General features: G+C 38.9%; 1 protein-coding gene across 1 annotated transcript in view; it reads left to right on the plus strand.

Annotated features, from left to right (window-relative positions):
- RALGPS1 (Ral GEF with PH domain and SH3 binding motif 1) overlaps positions 1-22992 on the plus strand; it is a 573263-nt gene that overhangs the window by 452337 nt on the left and 97934 nt on the right. The window contains exon 12 of the mRNA XM_036750307.1: positions 13476-13543. Within this exon, the coding sequence (XP_036606202.1) occupies positions 13476-13543 (68 nt within the window). The remainder of the gene's footprint in view (positions 1-13475; positions 13544-22992) is intronic.

The following is a 22992-nucleotide window of genomic DNA, read 5'->3' on the forward strand; positions in this document are numbered from 1 at the left end:
TGCTGAAATCAAGAAACCTTATGTCTGTGGCATACCCTTCATTTGATCAATTCAGTAATTCAATAACTATTTACTACTTGTCTGCTATGCAGAAAACAGGAGAGATAGAAGCACAGCTACAACGTAGGCCTTTGCTTTCAGTCAAGGGACCCAATTGTACAAATGATTATGCAATAAATGTAAAGAAGACCAGTCACAGTACTATAAGAAATTTTTTGAAGAAGAGATCAGTTTTACCTGGGGGAAGGGTGTTGTTAGAAAAGAGTTCATGGAGGAGGTAGCACCTGTGTTGAGCCTTAAGGAAGGGAGGGATGGACAGAAACAGATGAGGAACCCATGCTGGCTTTTAGTCAACATTTTTCAGTGGTTACAAACCATCCTATGAGGCTGTACCTACTTGCTCATCAACCCTTCCAGTTCATTTTGTATCTATTTAATCATAGAATTTCAGATTTGGAAGGGACCTCAGTGGCCATCAAGGCCAACTTGAATAGAAATGCATGTAACAAGCAGCCTAGAATTTGGCCAAAGATCAATGTCTGAAAATGTCCAGGGATTTTGGTGGACTGAAGATTTGGAGCAAGTTACCAGAGTGTCATGACAGACAAAAAAGGCTAACAGGCTCCTAAGCTATGTTAATAGATGTCTCATGTCCAGGATGAGGGAAATAACAATCCACAGTTACTCCACCCTAGTTAGATCACATCTGTCTGAGTGGGTTCAGTTCCAGTACATTTTAGGGAAGACAATTATACACTGGAATGTATCTAGAGTAAGAGTTCTTAACCTGAGACCCATGAACATTTTTTTTAAATCATGTGACTGTTTCAATATCATTGGTTTCTTTTGTAATTCTATGCATTTTATTTTATGCATTTAAAATATTATTATAAGAAGGCTTCTCTATAGGCTTCACCAGACTGCCAGAGGGGTCCATTTCACAAAACTAAAAAGGTTAAGAACTCTTGATCTAGGGGATGTCTAGGTGATCAAGAAGACTGGAAATCATGCCATGCAAACATTATTTGAAGGAACTGGGGACATTTAGCCTGGAGAAGAAAGGAGATAGTAGCTATCTTCAAACATTTAAAAGGCTGTCATATGGAAGAGAGATTAATTTTGTTTTGCTTCATCAATAACAGTGAAAGTTGAAGAGACAGTTTTAGACTTAATGTAAAAAAAACCCATTTTTAATAATTACAATTGTCCAAAAATGGAATGGATAGCCTCAAAAGATAGTGGACTTCTTCCCTTGAGGCCTTCAAGAAAAGGGATTCCTGTCAAGGTATGGGGTCAAACTAAATTACCTTTGAGGCTCCTTCAAACTGAGAGTTTGTAATCATGTATCAAACTCTGGTTTAAACCTCCAAACAGCCAATCAGTAAATGCTGTCATTTCTTTCTTTGACTCTCCTGAATTCACCTCCTTCCTCTTCATTCCCTCTGCTACAATCCTAAGTCTGAGGCCATATTATCTCATGCTCTCACACTGGAAGAGAGACTTCTCATCTGGCCCCTGACACCAGGATTTAAATCCCTGCTCTGATAGTTGGGAGGTATCATGGGGTGGTGGAAAGTTCTAGATTTGGAGTCAAAGAACTTGGGTTCAAATCTTGCCTCTGCTGTTTTCTACTTATGTGACCTTTGGTGAATCACTTAATATCCCTGGGCCTCAGTTCTTCAAATGCTAAATGAAGGACTTAGAAAAGATTTCCTTGAAGGTCCCTTCCTTCTCTAAATATATGATCTCATGATCCTCCTTGCTCTTTGGACAAGACACTTTCCCTCCCTAGGCCTCCTAGGATCCTAGATTTAGAGCTGGAAGAGACCTTAGAAGTCATCTAGACCAAACCCCTTCCCCCTTTGTCTTTATAGATGAGGACACTGAAACCCAGAAAGATGAAGTTTCCTCATCTGTAAGGTGAAGGGTTAAAGAATAGTAGTAGCAACAGCTTTGGGAGCTATCATCCCAGAGACAGTAAGGGGGTCAGACAACTGGTCAGGAAGATACTACCGGCGACCCTCTGCTGGCACTAGGTGCAGCTCACACTGATTAGCAACTCTATTGCTCATATGCAGTTCTGGATTGCAGTTACAGAATGGAGAGGAGTACTTGTGGTCAGTCACAAGGGAACAGGGGCCTTGGTTGAAGCTCCAAGGCAAAGAGGAGCACTAGCACTTGTGACTTCAGGGGAGCAAGGGCCCTTCCTGATAAAGACCAGAGCACAGGCCGTGGGAGCAGTGACTGTGCTTCTCCCCACATCACACCACTTGGGAGTTCCAAAAACTTGCAGACTCCCAGAACTAGCTCTGAAAACAACAGCACAAAAAAGCCAAAAGTTTGGGACAATGCCACTCCATCCCCAGGTGAGAAAGGCCAAAATTTAACATAAAATTCAAAGTCAAGAAATAGGCTGGGAAAATTAGTAAACGACAATAAAAAAGAACTTGAGGGCGGAGCCAAGATGGTGGCTGGAAAGCAGAGACTTGCTTAAGGTCTCCCCCAGGTCCCTCCAAACACCTATAAAAATGTCTCTGAACAAATTCTAGAGCTGCAGAACCCACAAAATACCAGAGGGAAGCAGGGCTCCAGCTCAGGACAGCCTGGATGGTTGCTGGCAAGGGAGGGTTGACTGGGGAATGGGGCAATCAGAATATATCTTGGAGTAGGGGGAGGATAGAAATGGGGAGAAAATTTGTAATTCAAAATCTTGTGGAAATCAATGCTGAAAACTAAAAATAAATAAATATATAAATGTAAATTTTTAAAAAAGACAAAAAGAAAAAGAAAAAAAAAGAACTCGACCATAAAAAGCTACTATGGTGGTAGTCTAAGACTAAGACTCAAACTCTGAAAAAAATAGCAATGTGAAAAAGCTACAACCTAAGCCCTGAAGAAAAATTCTAATTGGACCCAAGCCCAACAACAATTTCTATAAGAGTTAAAGAAAGAGATAAGAGTGTCCAAGGAGAAATTGGTAAAAGAAATGAGGGCAATGAAAGAAAATTATGAAGAATATTAATTGCTTGTTAAAAGAGTCAAAAGATAATACTGAAAAAATATCTCAAAAAGCAGAATTGGCCTAAAGGTAAAAGAGGCACAAAAATTCACTGAAGAAAAGAATTCCTTAAAAAACAGAATTGGCCAAATGGAAAAGGACATACAAAAGCTCATTGAAGAAAATAATTCCTTGAAAATTAGAATTGGGCAAGTGGAATCTGATGACTCTATGAGATATCAAGAAACAATAAAACAAAACCAAAAAATGGGAAATAATAGTAGAAAATGTGAATACCTCATCAGAAAAACAACTGACCTGGGAAAATAGATGAAGGAGAGATAATTTAAGAATCATTTTGCTACCTGAAAGCCATGATAAAAAAGACAGAGCCTGAACATCATATTTCAAGAAACTGTAAAGGAAAACTACCTTGATACCTTAGATCCAGAGGATAAAGTGGAAATTAAAAGAATCCATCAATCACCTCCTGAAAGAGATCTCCAAATGAGAACTCCCAGATACATAATAGCCAACCTTGTTTCTCAAATACATAGGGAACTGAGTGAAATTTACAAAAATAAAGGGCATTCCCCAGGTCATCAAGTCATATATACAAGAAATATAAAAGGCAGCCTTTAGGAGAAGAAATCAAAGCTATCTATAGTCATATAAAAATTCTCTGTAATAACTATTGATTAAAGAAATGCAAATTACAACTGGGATACCACCTTAAACCTATCAAAAATGACAAATGCTGAAGAAGTTGAAGGAAAATAGGTACATACACACACACACATATACACATATACACAAAAACTGTTGGTAGAACTATGAACTAGTCCAATCATTCTGGGGAATAATTTGGAACTATACCCAAAGGGCTATAAAACTGTATATTCCCTTTGACCTAGAAATATCACTACTAGGTCTGTAAAAGAGATCAAAGGAAAAGGAAAAGGACATACATGTACAGAAATATCCATAGCAGCTCTTTTTGTGGTGGTCAATAATTAGAAATTGAGGGGATGCTCATCAGTTGGGGAAATGGCTGAACAGGTTGTAGTATATGATTGTGATGGGAGTACTACTGTGCTATAAAAAATGATGAGGGGGTAGTTTCAGGGGAAAAAATGGGAAGACCTATATGAACTGATGCAAAGTGAAATGAGAACTAGGAGACCATTGTGCACGGTAACAGCAATGGTGTAGTGATGATCAACTGTGAAAAATGTGGCTACTCTGATTAATATAATGATCCAAGATAATTCAAAAGGACTCATGATGAAAAAATGCTATCCATATCCAGAGAGAGGACCGATGAACTCTGAGTGCAATTTGAAGTATAACTTTTTTGCTTTCTTTATTTTTAGGGGGGTTGCTTTTTTGTGATACAGCTAATTTGAAAATATTTTGCATGATTTTACAAGTATAATAATGTCATTTTGTTTGCCTTCTCAATGAGTAGGGAGGGTGGTAGGGAGGAAGGGAGAGAATTTGGTACTCAAAATTTTAAAAGAAAAGAATGTTAAAAACAAAAAAATTTGTTTTTAAAAAAAGCAAACTGAAAAAATGATTTAGATTAGATCAGAAATTCTTATTTTCAAGGGTCTGTGATCTTGAATAGGAAAAACTGTGTCTTTATTTCTTCTACTAGCCTTTTGGTTTCTTTAGCAATCCTATTTATTTTATTTTATGCATTTAAAAACAGTATTCTGAAAAGGAGTTTGAAGGCTTCATTAGGTTGTCAAAGGGATCCATGACTCAAAAATGGCTAAAAATATCCAAGCTAAATATCTAAGTCACCTTACTAATTTGAATCCTATGACCTATGATCTTATGCAGAGCTAATGCTGATCAGTCTCTACATTTACCAGGAGACCTGTACTTGGCTGCCAGAGGTAAAAGATCTCAGGCAAAAGCCCTTCAGAGCTACACAGAGCTATCTGAGTGTGCCCATTGCCTGGGCTTGGACCTGAGTCCAGTACCTTACCACCCATCATCTGGTTTGCTTGTTCCTTCAGTGTCTCGATTTTCACTGCTGTCTTCTGTATAACTTATATGCTGCCCACTTCCCACCTTGTATCTTGAACTCTGAGGCCCCAGTCTGCTTAGCATTACTCAGTCTCTGCTTACTTCTGCAAAAAAACCACCCTGCTTTTGTGGTCAACATTCTCAATTTCTCATCAGAGTCTAGAGCACTTCTGGCCTTCCCCTCCCTAATCCAGCAGATATATGCTGCTGTGCTGAATTTACCACCTCCCATTACTTGCATCCTGAGGCACAAGAACCAACACTGGTTTTCTGTTATTTGTAGGTTCAAGTCTAAACTCCTCAGCCTGCTATTTAAAATGTTTCTTTGCCTGTCACCACCTTCCTTAGCCTGCCCCATTACCCTTGAGCATGAACTCCTTATATCAAACAGGTTGTCCTCACTATCCCTATACCCTACACTATATTAATCCTGCCGTGACCTACATCTCTCTAGTTTCTACACTCCATTCATTCATAAAATCATAGAAGGCCAAAGGTGGAAAGTGAAGATTAGAACAGCAAGGGTTAGTGCAAATTGAGTAAAACACACTGACTCCATCTTGTAACCCAGTTTTGGAGCTAGCTCAGTTCCCTTTCTATCCAATTATAGATCTAGTCCAACTTCTGTCTTGTGAGGAAACTTTACTCAATTGTGAGAATTGTTAGAAAACCCTATTGCATTGTTTGGATCTAGCCTTACATGGGTAGGAATCTGAACCACCTCCACCTGATGCTTAGAGACCCTTAACTAAGGACCTAGGTTATGCTGACCAGAAACCCAGTCAGAGCCAAAGACTGATATTAGGAATTTTCTCACAATTATACATTTCACGTAACCCATCTGAAAACTGACTCTGTACAGGTCAACCAGTTATTGTTCCCATGTTCTTTTGATTGAATATAGATAGACACTTGGTGGGAGTAGGACACCTCTTTTTTCTGATTTCAGGGAATTGCACCTGTTTGTTCTCTCTGTCACAATTTGGAAAGTCCTCAATCTTTCCTCCAATTAGAAATCCGGTTACTTAATTTTGTATTCTGGTTGTTTTCATTAATTGGCCTTATTTGATTAATTTTTTTAATGTATAAAAATCTGTCTCTGACTGGATTCAGGGTCCAGTGCCAAAGCTTAGGGGCCTGGTCCCAATTTGTTGAGCAGTTGGCATGCATTACTTAATAGATCGCCAGGCTTGGAAGCTTGAACCTTTGTTTCCTCGGTCATTTCATCTTTCACTCACCACAAAAGGACATCAGAAACCATCTAGTCCAATTCCTTCATTTTTATAGCAAGGACATTGAGGCATCTGGAAGGGAAGTGACTTAGCCAGCATCATCCTGGTAAATGGTAAAGACAGAACTGGAGCTCAGGTTTTCTAACTCTAAGCCCAATGTCAAGTCCTGTTCTCCTGTGAAGCCTTCCCTGAGTAGCCCTACCCCTGACATGACACCACACAGCCTTTTTCTTCCTGAATGTTTATAGAGTGGTTATAGTCTATGCCCCCACATTATAGCACTCAGTTATGCATTGTCAGGTTTTCCAGGGGGTTCTGCACAAATACTTTGTCTTCTCAACATGATCCCCGCCCTCTACTTATTATTGTATACCTTGTAGAATCACTACAGTGAGACACTCAGGAGTTGATTGCTTGTTGACTGTACTTTGTCACATGGAAAAAGCTTTGTGTTAAAAAGGTTTGTATTTGTTTGCTGAAGTAATGAGCTGTAATCATCCTTCAGCAAACGAGAGGATATTATCATCTTCCCTAGCAATTTTTAATCCTTGATAGTGGAGGGAGAGGAGTCTCAGAGTTTCCTTCTTTAACAAGAGACTAATCAGTTCCACTTAGGTTTCTCAGTGCCCACCACCCAAAACCAGTCTGGGCTAATTCTCATCAGTGGCCACTGCTTCTACCACCTCCATTCTCCAACTTCTTTCTGTAACTCACAGCAGATTCATGCAGAGTGGAGCCCTTCCCAGGGTCAGTATTCTTCCACACCCAGCTTCAGGGCACATCTCCCTTGTGCCAATGAGTAATCTTAACCCGGAGAGAGATACATAACTCATACAAAGTTCAAATTGTGGGAAGATTTCCAGACAGTGTAGGGAAGGAGGTCCTTGGGTACATGATCCTGTATAACCATCCCAGCTTCATAATCACATAATGTTTATATTTTATTTTGTACTCAGCTCACTGATAAAGCTCCTTGCAAGCTCCTTGAAAGCAAGAAAGTTTCATTTTTTTGAAATGTGTATCCCTAGCTCCTAGCACAGTGTCTTACATGTATTAGGTGCTTAGTAAGTAATGAGGTCTAATCAGATCACAAGCGGAGTACAAGTCCCCAGTTCTGGCCAACAGAGCCACAAACTAATTCAGGCTAGGATGGGAGTGACAGCTAATGAATTTTAAAAGGGGGAAAAACAGTTCCAGTTTTGAAATTGCTTTCACATTGTTCCACCTTTCAGGCTAGCTGGTCTCTTTACTGTCCTTGAAATAAATTTGAAATCAATAGTGTTTTTATTTTGTTTTTTGAAAGAAAATATTAGTACTATTATTTCCTACCCATCCTATACTGTCCTCTCGGTTATAAGCTAGGTAAATTCAGCTCCACCTCCACTGAGTGTAGACAATTGGTGGATGTAGTCCTGGTCATGTCACTTGTAAGACCGATTAGATACTCCTACAGGTCTAGATTTCTAGTTTTCTATATCTGAATCTATAGACTGACTAGTGTGACTGAATCAGGATGGTGAAGGGCAAACTTGGTCTGGTACGTCAGCCCTAGGTGGGAGCAGGAGAACATAAGTTGCTCAAGGAAGTTGGGTTAAGTTGGACAGTCATCTCTTCCAAAATGCCACATGTACTGACTCCTGCTCTAGGACTGACCTTTATTCTTGCAAAGGGACAGTATGCTTTGGGACCCACCTCATATCATTTGGTCATCCAACAGGCATTTTATTAAGCATTGTTGTTAGTTTAGCTATATTAAGTAAAGGTACTGTACTAAGTGCTGGTCATACAAAGAAAGGTATAAACAAAGTCACTGTCCTCATGGAGCTCATATTCTAATAAGGGAGATAAACTGCAAATAACTAAATATGTAGGAGAGTCTTTGTGTAGATGCAAGGTAACCTCAGAGGAAAGGCACAAGCAGCTAGTGGGTAGGGAAGGGGTAGGGCAGAAAAGGCCTCTGGCAGAGGCTGAGGGAAGCCAGGGAAACTAGAATCAGACTAACATGAAGAGGGAGAGTGGTCCTCCTATGGGGGAAAGGAGTACAGCATCAGGAGATAACATGTGCCCTGTGTGAGGAATAGCAGGTAGATCAGTGCAGCTGGATCACGGAGTTTGTAAGTCAGTCATTCAATAAACATTTATTAAGTGCCTCCTATGTGTCAGGCACTGTGCTAAGTCCTGAGGATTTTAAGAAAAATAAAAGATACTTCCCTAATTAGAATGCAAGTCCTTTGACTACAACTTTTGCTCTCTTTGCTGCTATACCAAATTACCTCATTACTGACTATCCCATCCCACCCCCACACAGTTTTATATGTATGAAGTAAAGCCTCAAAGTTTATTTAATTTACCTTTCCTATATTATTATTAGTTACATAGAACATTCTTTCATATGATTGTTGGTACTTTATAATTCTTCTGAAAGTTATTTTTAAAAAGTCCTTTGGCCACATATATTGATAAATAGCCTAGTCTTAAAATTTGCACCAATTAACTATGTATCTTGCTATTCAAACTTTTGTTATGGATACTTGATGCAAATAATTTCCATTTCAACAGTTTGTCTTTTTCTTTTGGTTGATTGATTGGTTGCATTCTTTTTATTTAATAAAAATTATTCTACCTTTGTTTTCATATATTTTCTTTTTTGGTTATAAATCTTCCCCCCTAATCATAGACATAAAAGGTATATTTTTCCATTCTCCTATTTTTTAAATGAAATGACCTTTCAAGTTTAGATTACTTAACCAATTGGAGTTTATTGTGGTATTTAGTATAAAATGTTGGTCTAAACCTTTTTCCTGCCGAACTACTTTCTAGTTTTCCCAGCAGTCCAAATAGGGAGTTCTTCCTCCAGTAGTTTATATTCTTAGTTTTCATTAGCACACTTGATTTGTTCATTTGTTTCTAGGTCTTGCTTATCTAATCCATTCCCCATCTTAAAATTCTTTTAGATAGCCAAGATTTCTTACAACAGATTAGCTTATTTTCAAGATATCATTGCTCAGCCCAAGTTCCATTTCTAGGCTGAAGAAAATCTAGAATAGCGCAAAGAGCATTACATATAGAGCCAAAGAAACTGGCCATATGTCCCAGCTCTGCCATTTACTAGCTGTTTGACCTTGAATAAATTACTTCCCCTCTCAGAGCCTGTTTTATTATCTATAAAATAAAGGAGCTGGAATGAAAAATCTTTGAAGTCTCTCCTAGCTCTAAAAGTCTGTGTTTGAAGATCCTGTCTTAGGGCCTTTCCAACTCTGGCATTCTATGTTCCAAGGTCTCTTCTAATTCTAAGTGTGTGTTCTAAGGTCCTTTCCAAATCTAAGTCTATTTTCTAAGGGTTCTTTTAATTCTATCTATCTCACTATCTGGGAAAACACTTTCCATAACACTTGTAGAAGTGAAAAAAGAGGAGGGTAGGATTTTTTTAATGTCCTGAAAAGTTTTGCTGATATTTTCCCCTTTCTTCCTATTTTTCTTTTAAATTTTGTTTTAAGAAATGGCTCTTTGGGAGTGAGGAAGGGGAGGGATTCAGGGGAATATTTAGGTCATATAAAAGGAAAATATGTCAATAATTTTTTTTAAAAAAAGAAATTTACTTAAATGTGAACAATGCCTTAAACCCTGACTTCTTTTGCATAAGTGAAAAGTCTGTTGATATATTCACAACTAATTGCCCAATATACATATCATTAATATGAATCAAACCTGGAGACAAGGGGACAGTATGCTCAGAGATTCTTCCTTATGTCTTGTTTTCCCCTTCTCACTGTGCCAGTTCATGGCCAAATGTACTGGCTGGTTAACAAGGCTTTCATTTTAAGCCAGGCTCCACCTCAGAGATGCTTAACCTTTTTTGTGTCATGTACCCCTTGAGCAATCTGGTAAAACCTATGGACCCATTCTCAAGATAATATTTTAAATGCATAAAATGAAATATGTAAGATTACAAATGAAACCAATTATATAGAGATAACTTTTCAAAAGTTTAAAGACTATAGGTAAAAGAACTCCAGTTGCCCCTACTTCCACTTAATAGGAGCCCTCCACTGCACTGGACATATGCCAAAATTTTTTCTCTACAGTCCGTCAGGACTTCCTCTAGCCCTTTGCCCTCCCTGTTTTGGATCTTGACCTACATATTCCTTGTCCCAATCTGGTAACTTGGTCTTCATACCCAGGCTGCTACTTCTATTTGAATCTTGGGCCTTGATTTTCATGTTCCTGCCTTTGAACTGAAGCAGACCCAGATAAATCCTGTGAGAGCCCCTCTCTCTGTTGTTTATCTGGCTTAGCTTCTTCCTTTCTTCACCTTGGGACTTCACAGTAAATTAGGTCCTGACTTCCCTATTACTTATTTTTTATTTTATTTTTAATTTATGGCAGAAAACAAGCATTTCCATAATATTAGCAGAAAAAGGTTGCACATGAAATTGCAAATCTATTATGTACAATTTGCTATTCCTTTTAAATATATAATAAAGTTACCATGTAAACTTATTTTTCCCCTGTTTTTAATTCTTCCTCTACCCCACCCAGGGATGGCTACCATTAGACACAAATATATCTATATATGTACATATCTATATCTATGTTTATATAGATATATGCAAGCACACCTACATTCACATGCAAAATCATTCAATACATACTTCTGTTTATCAGTTCTTTTTCTGGATGCAGATAGCATCTTCCTTCATATGTCCTTTATAGTTAATTTGGGTATTCATAATAGTCAAAATGATCTAGTCGCTCAAAGTTGTTCTCAAAACAATATTGCTATCATAATTGTGTACAACATGCTCTCGATTCTTCTCATTTCACTCTTCATTATTTCATACAAGTTTATCCATATTTTTCTATGATCAACAAGCTCATCATTTCTTACAGTAGTATTTCAATATTTTAAGACTCCATGGTTTCCTTGGCATGAAGGCTTCCTCTACCTATACAGATCCTGACCCCTTCCACACATTAAAAAACAATCTTTGGAATTAATTTGGCCAAAAAAGTAAACAGATAGTGACTAAACCTGTCAGAAAAGGGACAGTCTATTGCTGGATCTTTACTTAAAGACCTTTAATTGATCAACACATATTAAGTGCCAACTATGTGCCAAGCACTATGCTGGGCCCTGGGGATACAAAGATGAAGGGGAAATAGTCCTTGCCCTCAAGAAACTTGCATTCTATTGGAAGAGATAAAACACTCAAAAATACTTAAAAATAAATATGAGGTAATTTGGATCATGAGAAAGACACTAGCAGCTGTCGTAATCAAGAGAAGCTTCTTATAACAGATGTTGCTTGAGCTGAATTTTGAAGAAAATTAGGGATTCTAGCAAGTGGAGGTAAGGAGGGAGGGCATTCCAGGCATGGGAGATAGAAAAGGCAGGAAAATGCATGAAGATGGGAGATGATAAGTTGTGTGTCAGAAACAGCAAGGTCAGTTTAGCCGGACCTAAGTCCACAAAGGGGAGTAGTGTATATAATAAGGCTAGAAAGGTAGGTTAGGGCCAGGTGGTCAGACAGCAAGTATCTATTAAGCACTTACCATGTGCCAGCCACTATGCCAGACAGTGAGGGTATGCAAAAAAGGCTAAAACAATTCCTGTTTTGGGGGAGTTCACACTTTAATGGAGAAGACTGCATGGATACAGGTAGGTTCGTACAAGATGTAAGCATAGCAGTTGGAAGGCAGTCTCTAAGGGGAAAGTACTAGCAGCTGGAGAACTGGGAATGCCCTCTTGCAGAAAGGGTAGATTTGAGCTAAATCTTAGAGGAAGCTAAGAAAAGTCAGAAGCATAGGCGAGGAGAGAGATATTCCAGGTCTGGGGGACATCCAGTGCAAATGCATGGAGATAGAAGGTGAAGTGTTGAGTAAAGACCAGCAAGTAAGCCTATATAGCTGGATCATAGAGGAACAACAAGGAAGCCGGTTTGGCTGAACAATAAAATTTGGGAAGGGGAGGAATGTATAAAGTTGAAAACGTTGGTTTTGCCCAGGTTAAAACAAAACAGAGGAGCTTATATTTGATCCTAGAGGCAATAGGGAATTGGAGTTTATTGAGTAGGGCAGTGATGAGGTGTATTTTAGAAAGCCAAGTGGTTAGAACACTGAATTTAAAATCCAAGAGACTTGTGTTCAAATCCACTTTCAGATACTTGCTAGCAGTGTTAAACTAGGCCTAACTTCTGTCTGACTCAGTTTCCTCAATGGTAAAATGGGGATAATCTAAACACCTACCTCCAAGGATTGTTATGCGAATCAAATGAGATAATATTGGTAAAGAGCTTTGTAGACCTGAAAGCTATATTAATGCTACCTATTAGTAGTAACAGTTCAACATTTATTAAATGCCTATTATGTACAAGGCATTGTACTAGCTAGTCACTGAGAGTACAAAGACAAAATACATCAAATAAAAATACCTGTATTTTACATGATTAGATAATGTGAAAGGTGAATTCCAAAGAGCACTGTTACATACAGATGTATATTATATAATTATATAATATGCAGATACACATAATATACATATGCATATGTATATTATGTGTGGTCTATATGTATGTATTTCATTTCCCTGTTCCTCTGGAAGGTTCTAGTCTGTTTGAAAGGGTTTTGGGGCTGCCCAGTTTTAGCATCCCAATCTTTCAAGGACCTGCAGTCTCATCTGCAGTCTTTCCTCCACTGATATAGATCCTGACCTCTCCATTACTTACCAGATAAATTTCACAACTGCTTATGGCCAAAAATTTCTTATACTATAGCCAACCAACTGGTAAGCAGCCTTCAGTAAATGACTTTTATGTTTGTATAGAAATAATCAATCAAACTTTAAAAAAATAAAAATAGTAAGACTCCTGTTTAAAACTAACTAGACTTCCTGGGCACATTCGTTTGACCATCCGTACTTCTGAAGAGACCATGAATCTTCTCTATGAACAGAGGAGTGAACCAAAGAGAACTAGAGCTGTCCCAAATTGGAGTGAGCTGCCACATAAGTTGTGAGTTCTCCATCACTCTTGGCATTCAAGGGGAAGATGAATGACTTAAATGACTTATCATCAGGGATGGTGTAGAAGTGGTTGCTGTTGGATTACATGCCCTCCAAAACCAAGGACTTCTTTTAACTCCAAATTTTGCTTCCAGTTCTTTTCTGGACTTAGTAGAGCTCACACTGATCTAGAAAAAATCCTGTTTTTCAGGTTGTCTCTGAGAATTGAACCAGGAAGCTGTTCTCCCCGACTGGTGTCTTCAAAGGAGGACCTCGCAGGTATCTTAAAAGTTACTCTGATTGTTTTAAGTTGTGGACAGATCTGAGGTGGCCTGGCTCCATGAGTAGATGATAAAACTGTGCCTAATGAATAGTTGAATAAACAACCAGCCAAGTAGCCTGAACAGAAGAACAGAGTGGCCTTGGTAACAGAGATTTGGCTAACAGCTCAGCTTCCTCAAATCACAGCCCAGTTCCCCCCTGGCCCCCACAATCATAGCACAATTTCAGGAGGCAGCCCCTTGATCAAATGGGTCACATCCTGGATGGATCTGGGCAGAATGGCTTTCTTGGGCAGAGACCTGGAAGAACACTTACAAAGGTCCAAGATCATCCAGAGTGTCCCTGCCCAATACCCTAGAGAGGAGAGGCACAAAACAGGGCTGGTTCTACAAGGGGAGCAGAGGGAAGGTCTGTAGGAACTCAGTTTAAAGCATTTCTGAAGTCAACTGTAGGCAGGGGAAAGGGACATTGAACATCAGGAAGCTTCTCAGTGGCTTCTTAAAGCCTTCTAACCCAGAGGCTACCAGTTGATTGAATCTTCACATTTGCCACTAAGGCTCCTTAGCCTATGGCTATCTCCTCCACATTGCCTAAATATTTTCATTTAGCCACTATTCTGAAGTTGTACCAATTAGAAGTTCATTTGGGCAAACAAGTGTCCTCTTTTAAAATTCAAATACCTGTAAGAAATTTCAAAGAAGACACAAACTGCTGCCTTTGCTGGAAATGAGTTATATCTCGATTTCAACATGTTTTAAGATAACATTTTGTAAAAAATGCAGTAATTCAATTGGGAGAGGCATACCCAGTGATTCAACTGTCAGTTGGCCATGAGCCTAGGTGATCTTGAGGTAGGAGCTATTTAAGGTTGATAAATAAGAACAGAAATTGGGGAAGTGAATCAAGAGGAGTACAGGATTTCAAACAGAGAAAAGTAGTTTCAGTCTTTGACTAAGAAATGGAAGAAAAGGATACTATACTACAAAGCTAAAAGGTAAATCAAGGAAGCAATAATATGGTACCCATGAATACACAACTTTGAGGGATTAAAAAATACTTTGGGTTGAGTTGGAATGGGGGTGAGGGGGTTGTAGACTTGCACTTTCCTCACTGAAGTGAACTCAAAGTGGGGAAACTCCCTATGCTCCTGCAGATCAGCAACTCGTCTATAAGGTATAGTCTTAAGGAAGTGGTTGGGCCACTGAGAAGTTAAATGATTCACCTATGGTCACATGGCTGGTAGAAGTCAGAGGCAAGACTTGAATCCTGCTCATTCTGACTCCAAGATCAGATCTCCATCCATGTTGCTGCTCTGCCTCACTAATAATAATATCACTAGCTCATAATTACATAGTGGTTTAGACTTTAAAAAGTGCTTACTTTCTTTGCAACAACCATTTGAGGTGGCTAGTGCAAGTATTGTCTCTGTGTTACAGAAGAAAATTGAGGCTCAGAGAGTTTGAGTGATTTGCCAACAGCCATTCATGTTCATAGCAAGTTGGTAATAGATGAAGGATAGGAACCAGTGTTCTTTCCAATATCCTAAAAAATTCACTGACACTGCATTGAAGAAAAAATAATCCTGGGTGCCAGATGGACCAAGTAGCAACAAATCTTTGGCACACATGAGCAGTCATAACCTAAAGGAGTTAGGTGGGATTAACAAAAGTTATTAGGCCAGACAAGCATCAAATCAAAGCAAGGAAGTCTTTAAACACTAGAAGAACCATACCAGTCTATTGATAGAAAAATTCACTTCGTCCTTCATGGTATTATTAAAATTCTGGTTCTTCTAGTTAATACCTACAAGGTAGCAGGCACTATGGCAGGTGCTGGAGATGTGAAATCAAAAATGAAATAGTCCCTGTCATCAAGGAGTTTTCATTCTCTCAGTGGAGACAAAATGTACCCATATAAATATATGCAAAACCAACACAAGGTGGATTCAGGGGGAGGCAGTAGGAGCTAGGGCTAGCATTTAAGCTGAGCTTTGAAGGAGACTAGAGACCCTAAGAGGTAAGAAGGCAACAGAGAGTACCAAAAGACTGCTTCTGGATAAAGGTAAGGGGTTGGGGGCAGCAGAGCAACTTTTCCCAAATAAGCATGTTATTTCCCAAATAACTTTTCCCACAGCATGGGAGTTCACCAAGAAGGAGGAAGCTGTGGAATTCTGAGTCAACACATTGGAACCTACAAGAAACCTACCTAGGGAGAGAAGTTGGACTCCCAGGCTAGGCTTTAAGTCAGACTAGCAAGGGATATTGAGTACAGGAGCTCTTGGCAATACCCACTAATACTTCAATGCTCGAAAGGACCTGTGATTTCACTTATGGCAGTATTCTCTTCAGTGATGTAGATTGCAAACTATTCATGATACCCATCTTATACAGCTCCCATGGCTTCCTGTAAGTTTGGCACTGCTGCATCCATCATACTGAGTATCTTCCTCAAGTTCTAGTGCCATGGCAAGGATGCCAGTAGAGCTTATGAGTTAAACCTCACTCTTATTACATGACAGGCCTATCATTTAGTTCAGATATTTTTCTCTGATGACATCCTTTACTCCACTTCTCCTGCATAATCCCTTGTATTGTACCAGTGTATAGCTCTCTTCTACCAACTATGTGCTTCTCCATTCCCCTTTGGATGAGTCTCAATTTTAGTTCTCCACACTAGGCTTCCACAGCTGGCAGGCACACAGTAGCACCAGAAACATGTTTTTATTTTTAAAATATGGGGCTTTGTTTCAGAGGGAAGTTTGGGGGGTCATCAGAAGAACATTTCAGTGTCTCAAAAACGGTCCAACCTGTGCTCCTCTGCTTATTCACTTCTATTCATTGGAATGCCCAGGATAAATATTTGGGAATAGAGAATCCTTAAACTGATCACAACACATGCTCCAAAAATCCGTTTCAGAGGATGAAGGGATAAGAAATTCTATGGAGAACTTAAAGCACTCTAAATTAAAACAATATATATTTCAATACCTGCTGACTGCAGGGTAAAATTGAGACTAGATGAGGGCAGCAAAAAATATGTTGGGAAATATGGTTTGGGAGTAAGGAATAAGAGAAGTCAGACATTTGTAGATGCTAATGAAGCTTCAGGCTTTTTTTTATCATGAATGCTTTCTTCAAAAAAAGAATCAGGAGGCACTGCGTATGGCAACCACCAAATAACACAAACAATGAATTAAGCTATATTTAAGCAGAAAGGAAATGACTCATTACTCATGTACTATGTCAGAATGTAAGCTCCTTGAAGATGGGACTGTTTTCATTTTTCTCTTTGTTTCTTCAGTGCATAGAACAGAGCCTGGAACATAGAATTTATTGTTGTTAGGTCATTTCAGTTGTGTCCAATTCTTCATGACCCTATTTGGGATTTTCTTGGCAGAGATACTGGAGTAGTTTGCCATTTCCTTCTCCAGGGAACATAGAAAGCACTTCATAAATGCCTCTTGATTAGAACGTGGAGTTCATTCCTGAATCAGCTGTGTGATCTAAAGCAAAGATTAAAATTAATACAAAATTAAAATGAAAAAAGATATGATGTACAGCTAACCATGATCTGAACTATTTAAACAAATTATTTATATGAGGAAAACAAGGAAATGGATTGAGGAAAGGATACCTAAACTGATTTTAACATTCCATACGGAAGTTTAACTAAGTCAATTGCCAGAACAAGAAGACCAAGAGAGCCTAAAAACTACTTTATATAGCAAACACTGGACCTTTTTGCCAAGGAGAAAGATATGTCATCCAAGGGCAACACTGGTTTATAATATAACTCACTTGTAAAATCTTAAAGTGAAGAACAACAGAAGATTATGAGGAGTTTCACCTTATAAAACATTAAGAATCAGTGGTAGGAAAAAACAGTTTAAAGAAAGCTTGGCAAAAGTCATAATGAGGACATTTAAGGATGAAACTGGAAGGAAAATAGACAAAAGATAGAAACGATCTGTAAGGATTTTTATGACAGATTCTTAACACCATTGAGGAGAGTAGAGCCACCACATTTGGACTCTAACATCCCAGTCCTGGATGTGTTTTTTGACTAAATGGAAATGACATTGAAGGACAAAGGGTTGGGAAAAGTTTCTGGAATAGGCCAAGTATATATCAAAAGAATTCAAGGCTGGAAGTGAAAGCATTTGGGGTTTTGTTTTGGGGGTTTTTTGTATTTTTTTAAGGAATTAAGGGTTCAAATCTGAAACTTTCTGAAGCAAGAGAAGAAACCAAAGATGTAGAAAAGACTTAAACTTTATTATTGGAGGAAAAGGTAACTGGAAGAACATTAGTAACTACTAATTACTTTCTTACCTAAATAAAATTCTTTATGGAAAAATTTATACTGCATGGAGGGCATCTTTGATTTGAAGGAAACAGGTATGCTTTTGCAAATAGTATTCCACAATATACCACATCTTTCCCATCCAACAATTGACTGAAAGATATAGAAAATACAAGATCCCATTCTTTTGGGATCCTCCATGGCCCCAGAGGATCCATTTTGGATGATTCCCAAATCATCATGTCCTTTATGTATGGGATCTAATGTTATCATCATGCAAACCAGCCAGTAGAGAGCTAGGAGTGTATTAATACATCATGAATGGGATCCTGGGTCATAGCCTCCTAGGGAGGAAAAAGGAAGATTCTGAGCGAGGCCAACATTTTACAAAGAGGACACTTGCTACCTATGTGACCTTGGTCAAGTTTCTTATTGACCTTTCTGGACCTCTTTTCCCTCATCTTTAAAATGAGCAGGTTGGTCTAGATGATCTAGGGCTGTATCCCAAAGAGATCATACAAGTGGGAAAAGGACTTGTATATACAAAAATAGCTATAGCAGCTCTTTTTGTGGTAGAAAAGAATTGGAAATCAAGGGGATGCCCATCAATTGGGGAATGGCTAAACAAGTTGTGGTATATGAATGTAATGGAATACTATTGTGCTATAAGGAATTAGGAACAGATGGACTGCATAATAACCTGGAAAGACTTACACGATCTGATGCTAAGTGAGGGGAGCAGAACCAGAAGACCGTTACACACGATTGCTGACACACAGTATCTGTGATGACTAACTTTGATAGACTTGTCTCTTCTCAGTAATGCAAGGTTCTAAGACAGCTCCGAAAGACTCATGATGGAAAAAAACTATCCGCACCCAGAAAAAGAATTGTAGAGTCTGAATGCAGATTGAGGCGAACTATTTGCTCTCTTTTTTTCTGCTTTGGTTTTGTTTCTTCTTTCTCATGGTTCATTCCATTGATTACAATTCTTCTTTACAACTTGACTATTGTGAAAATAAGTTTAATGTGAAGATATATGTAGAACCTATGTCAGATTACATGGAGGGAGGAGGGAGGAGAGGAAGAGGGAGAAAATTTGGAACTCAAAAGCTTGTGGAACTGAGTGTTGTAAACTAAAAATAAAAAATAAATTAAAAAAAGTTGGTCTAGATGACCTCTCAGGTCCCTTGTAGCTCTAGATTGATGGCCCCCAGATACGTCCAGCTCTAAATTCATAGGTTTTCACATGCGACTTTATAGGTAGAAGACCATCAAGGGACTATAGCCATGATATGGAGGAGCAAAAAGTCTGAACTTTTCTCTCTCTTGCTGCCATGAGTTATTTGGACAGTGCAGGTCTGATGAGAAAGGGGTTATCTCGCTATCAACCCCAAGTTGGTTTTTCTTCTGGAGAGAGTCTATCTCTAGAGTGAAAGTGGGACTCACCAGAGTATCAGGAGGCTGACTGTCAACCCCAAATTTATTTCCATTCCAAAGAAAGTCTAAAACCAAGGTACTGTGGAACTTAGTGATTAAACAGGGGCCTGGGGAAATCTGGGGATCATCAGGAAGAGAAAAGAATTGTTTATGGGCTACTATGAGTCTTTTATGTGACTCTATATTTTCTGCGAAGTAAATTGTTTATGGTTCACTGAATCCTTTATATCTTTCCTATGTTTCCTGTGGGGTGAAATAAAAACTACTATGTACCTGATTATATGTGTGTATAGAGAGATAGACAGATATGATAGATATAGATTTTGCCTTGAGTGTTTGCCCAAAAGCTAGATTCCCTTTTTCTCTACCTCAGTGAGGATCTGCACACAAGTTATATTTGAATAATAATAACAGCTAACATTTATTTACCACTTACATTGTACCAGGCGCTAGTCTAAGTGCTTTACAGATATTATCTCATTTGATCCTTACAACAACCCTGCAAGGTGGGTGCTATTGTTCTCATTTTACAGATGGAGAAACTGAGGCAAACAGATTAAATAACTTGCCCAGAGTCACACAACTAGAAAATGTCAGAGGCTGAATTTGAACTCGGGTCCTCCTGACTCCAAGCTTGCACCTCTATCCACTGCACTAACCTAGCTGCCCCTAAACTACATTGAACTATATTCAAACTCAAAGCCTAAACTCAAAATGAGCTGAAGCTAATAAGGAAAACTAAGGACAACAATAACAGTAAAGCCGTTGTTGTTTTTTAAAATTAATTAAAATCCAAGCATTATGACACATACCTGTAATCCCACCTGCGAAAGTGCCAGCTACCTGAAACTGGCAGATAACTGAAGCTCAGGGGTTCTAAACTACACTGGGCTGTGTAGATTGGTTGTCAACTTGAAGTTCATCATCAATATGGTGAACACAGAGGAGCTCAGGGAACTACCAGGCTATTTAACCAGACCAGAATGGAAATGGAGTAGAATTAATCTCTTTTGTTGATCAGTATTGGGATTAGGCCTGTGACTGGTAGGCCAAGATATATGTGTGTATGTATGTATGTGTGTGCTCTGTGTATACATACATATATACATATATATATATGTGTCTGTATGTGTGTCTGTGTGTGTGTATGTGGAGAGAGAGGGAGGGAGGGAGGAAGATCAAAGAAAGGATAGTATCACACAGTGGGGGATGATGGGAATGACAAGAGAGAATGCAGAACTGCTTATTTATGATTTTGCTTCTCTTTTCTCTGACAAAGGAGAAGGACATTTGAGCTTGAAATAAAAGAATCTAGGATGGGAGTTGGCAAACAGAGTTGATAACAAGAGATATTAAGAGATCACCTAGTTGTCCTCTGGCCTAAATGACCTAGTGAGAGGATTTATAGATATGATTTCTGATCCTATATAAAAGATCATTGAGAGTGGGGCACAGTGTCATGGGACTGGAGAAGAACAAATGTCCTACTTTTCAAAACAAGGAAGAGAAAACTATAGGGTTATATTATTCCTGGGAACATTCCAGAGCTGATCATCAAAGAAATGGTTAGTTATCATCCAGAAAAGTAGTGATATAAGGAGATACCGTATGTCAATAGGAGTAAATCCTATCAGATTAAAGTTGTTACCTTTTTTCCCCAGGATTACTAAATTAGTGGATCTGGTGAACTCACTATGGATATTCCCATCCATTTTAGAAAAAGCTTACTTTTTAATAGTCTCATATTATCCTTATGGAAAAATGGAGAGATGCGGCCTCCAACAATAATACAATTAGATGGATTCATAATTGGATGAATGGCTATATTCAAAGAGTGGTTGTTAATGGTTCGATTTCTACTTGTCAGGAAGTTTCCAGTGGAGTGCCCCAGGGATGTAAGCCTTGAACTTATCAAATGTGCAGATGGTACAAAGCTTGGGCTCGGAGAGGGGTATAGTTAACACAATGGATGACAGACAGATAAAAAAAGATCTTGACAGGGTATTGCATTACATTGAATCTAATAAAATGAAATTTAATAAGGACAGCTTGATTCAAAAAGTCTGCTGTGCAAGTAAAAGATGAGGGAAGCATGGTTAGACAGCAGTTTATATGAATAAGGTCTTGGGATTTTAAGGGGCTTGTAAACTCTGTATGAGTTAGTAGTGTGGTGTAGCACCCCCAGAAAGCCAATTGGTCTTGGTCTGCATTAAGAGAGGAATAAAGAGGTGAGCGACCCTCGTGTTGTACTCTGCTCCAGTCAGGCAATTTCTGAAGTAATATACTTAGTTCTGGGTGCCACAGTTTAGAAAGAACATTGATAAGCTAGAGATTCTAGAGGAAGAAAGCAGGATAGTAAAGGGACATGAGTTCTTATCATATGAAGGTTAGTAGAAGGAGCTAGGTACATTTAGCCCAGAGAAGAGAAGACTTAAAAGGGACATGATAGCTGTGCTCAAGTTTTGAAGGATTGTCATGTAGAAAAGGGATTAGGTTTGTTCAAGGTGGGAGACCACAGAACTCACCACCTGGGTTATCAGGAAGAAGTCAAAGCCTGTGGGGATGGAACTGTACACCTGGACTGATTAAGCTGGCTAGACCCAAACATGAAAAGAGAGGGTAGCACAGGGCAGGCTCATTAGCAAGACCCAGTTCAGCTAGAGTTTGGTTAGAGAGGCACATGAGAAGTGAAAAGAACACTGAACTTGTGTTGAATTTGAGTCATGGGACCTGAGTTCGAAGCAAGACTCTGTCATTTCATACCCATCTAACCATGGGCACTTAACCTCTCTGGCCTTCATTTTCTTCATCTGTAAAATGAAAGGGTCAAACTGGATAACCTCTAAGGTTCCTTCCAATTCTGAATCTATGATCTTACAATGCTCAGACTCACCTGCACATCTGTTAGTAGAGAAGATAATGTGACAAAGTCTAAGGGACTTAGGTGATGTCACAGTGTTTATTTAGTTAAAATTAATAAACATTAAGTGCCTGCTATGTGCCAGACATTTGGCTAGGCACTGGAAATATAAAGACAAAAATGAAATCATCCCTGACCTCAGAGCGCTTATATCTCCCCAGAAGGGGAAAGAAAAACAACATATTTGTTTTAAGTGCATGTGGATGCAATTGTGATTGGTCCCTTTCAAATTCATTTCAACATATTGCTGAATTCGTGGTAACTTTTGTTGTTGTGTTTGTCCTTCGTTTTCGAAGAGGACCATGGCATCAGAGAAATGATGACATGACTCGCAGTTGGCTTTTATTTGAGTGAGGGATGGCTGTTCTAGGTCACCAGCCTCAACTTCTCCTCCAGAGCCATCTGGGTTCAGTGGCCAGATATTCATCAAGACGACTGAAGATGGTCCAGGATATAATGGGAGACCCTGGCCCTTTTAGGCTAAGGCTTTTTCAGGTACCCACTTAGAGTAAGGTAATGCCCATTTAGTGAATAGGCCTCTTTAAGAAGTGAGTCCAGGGATGGCCCCCTTAATTAGAAGAAAGAAAAAAAAATAAAGCTCTGAGTGGAAGACCCTCAGGGTTGCAGTTCCAAAGAGAAACAGTTACCTTTGACATACCTTTGACTCTAAGCCAGGAGGGCCCAAAATACAGTGATTAAATGGAGCTTGGGCAGGGACCTGTTGTGGTCTAATCTATGAGCTTCAGAGTGAACTGGGTTTAAGGTTTTGTGAAAGAAGAGAAAAGAG

Source organism: Trichosurus vulpecula, chromosome 3 (assembly GCF_011100635.1).
Source record: "Trichosurus vulpecula isolate mTriVul1 chromosome 3, mTriVul1.pri, whole genome shotgun sequence".
In the NCBI taxonomy this organism is placed as follows: Eukaryota; Metazoa; Chordata; class Mammalia; order Diprotodontia; family Phalangeridae; genus Trichosurus; species Trichosurus vulpecula.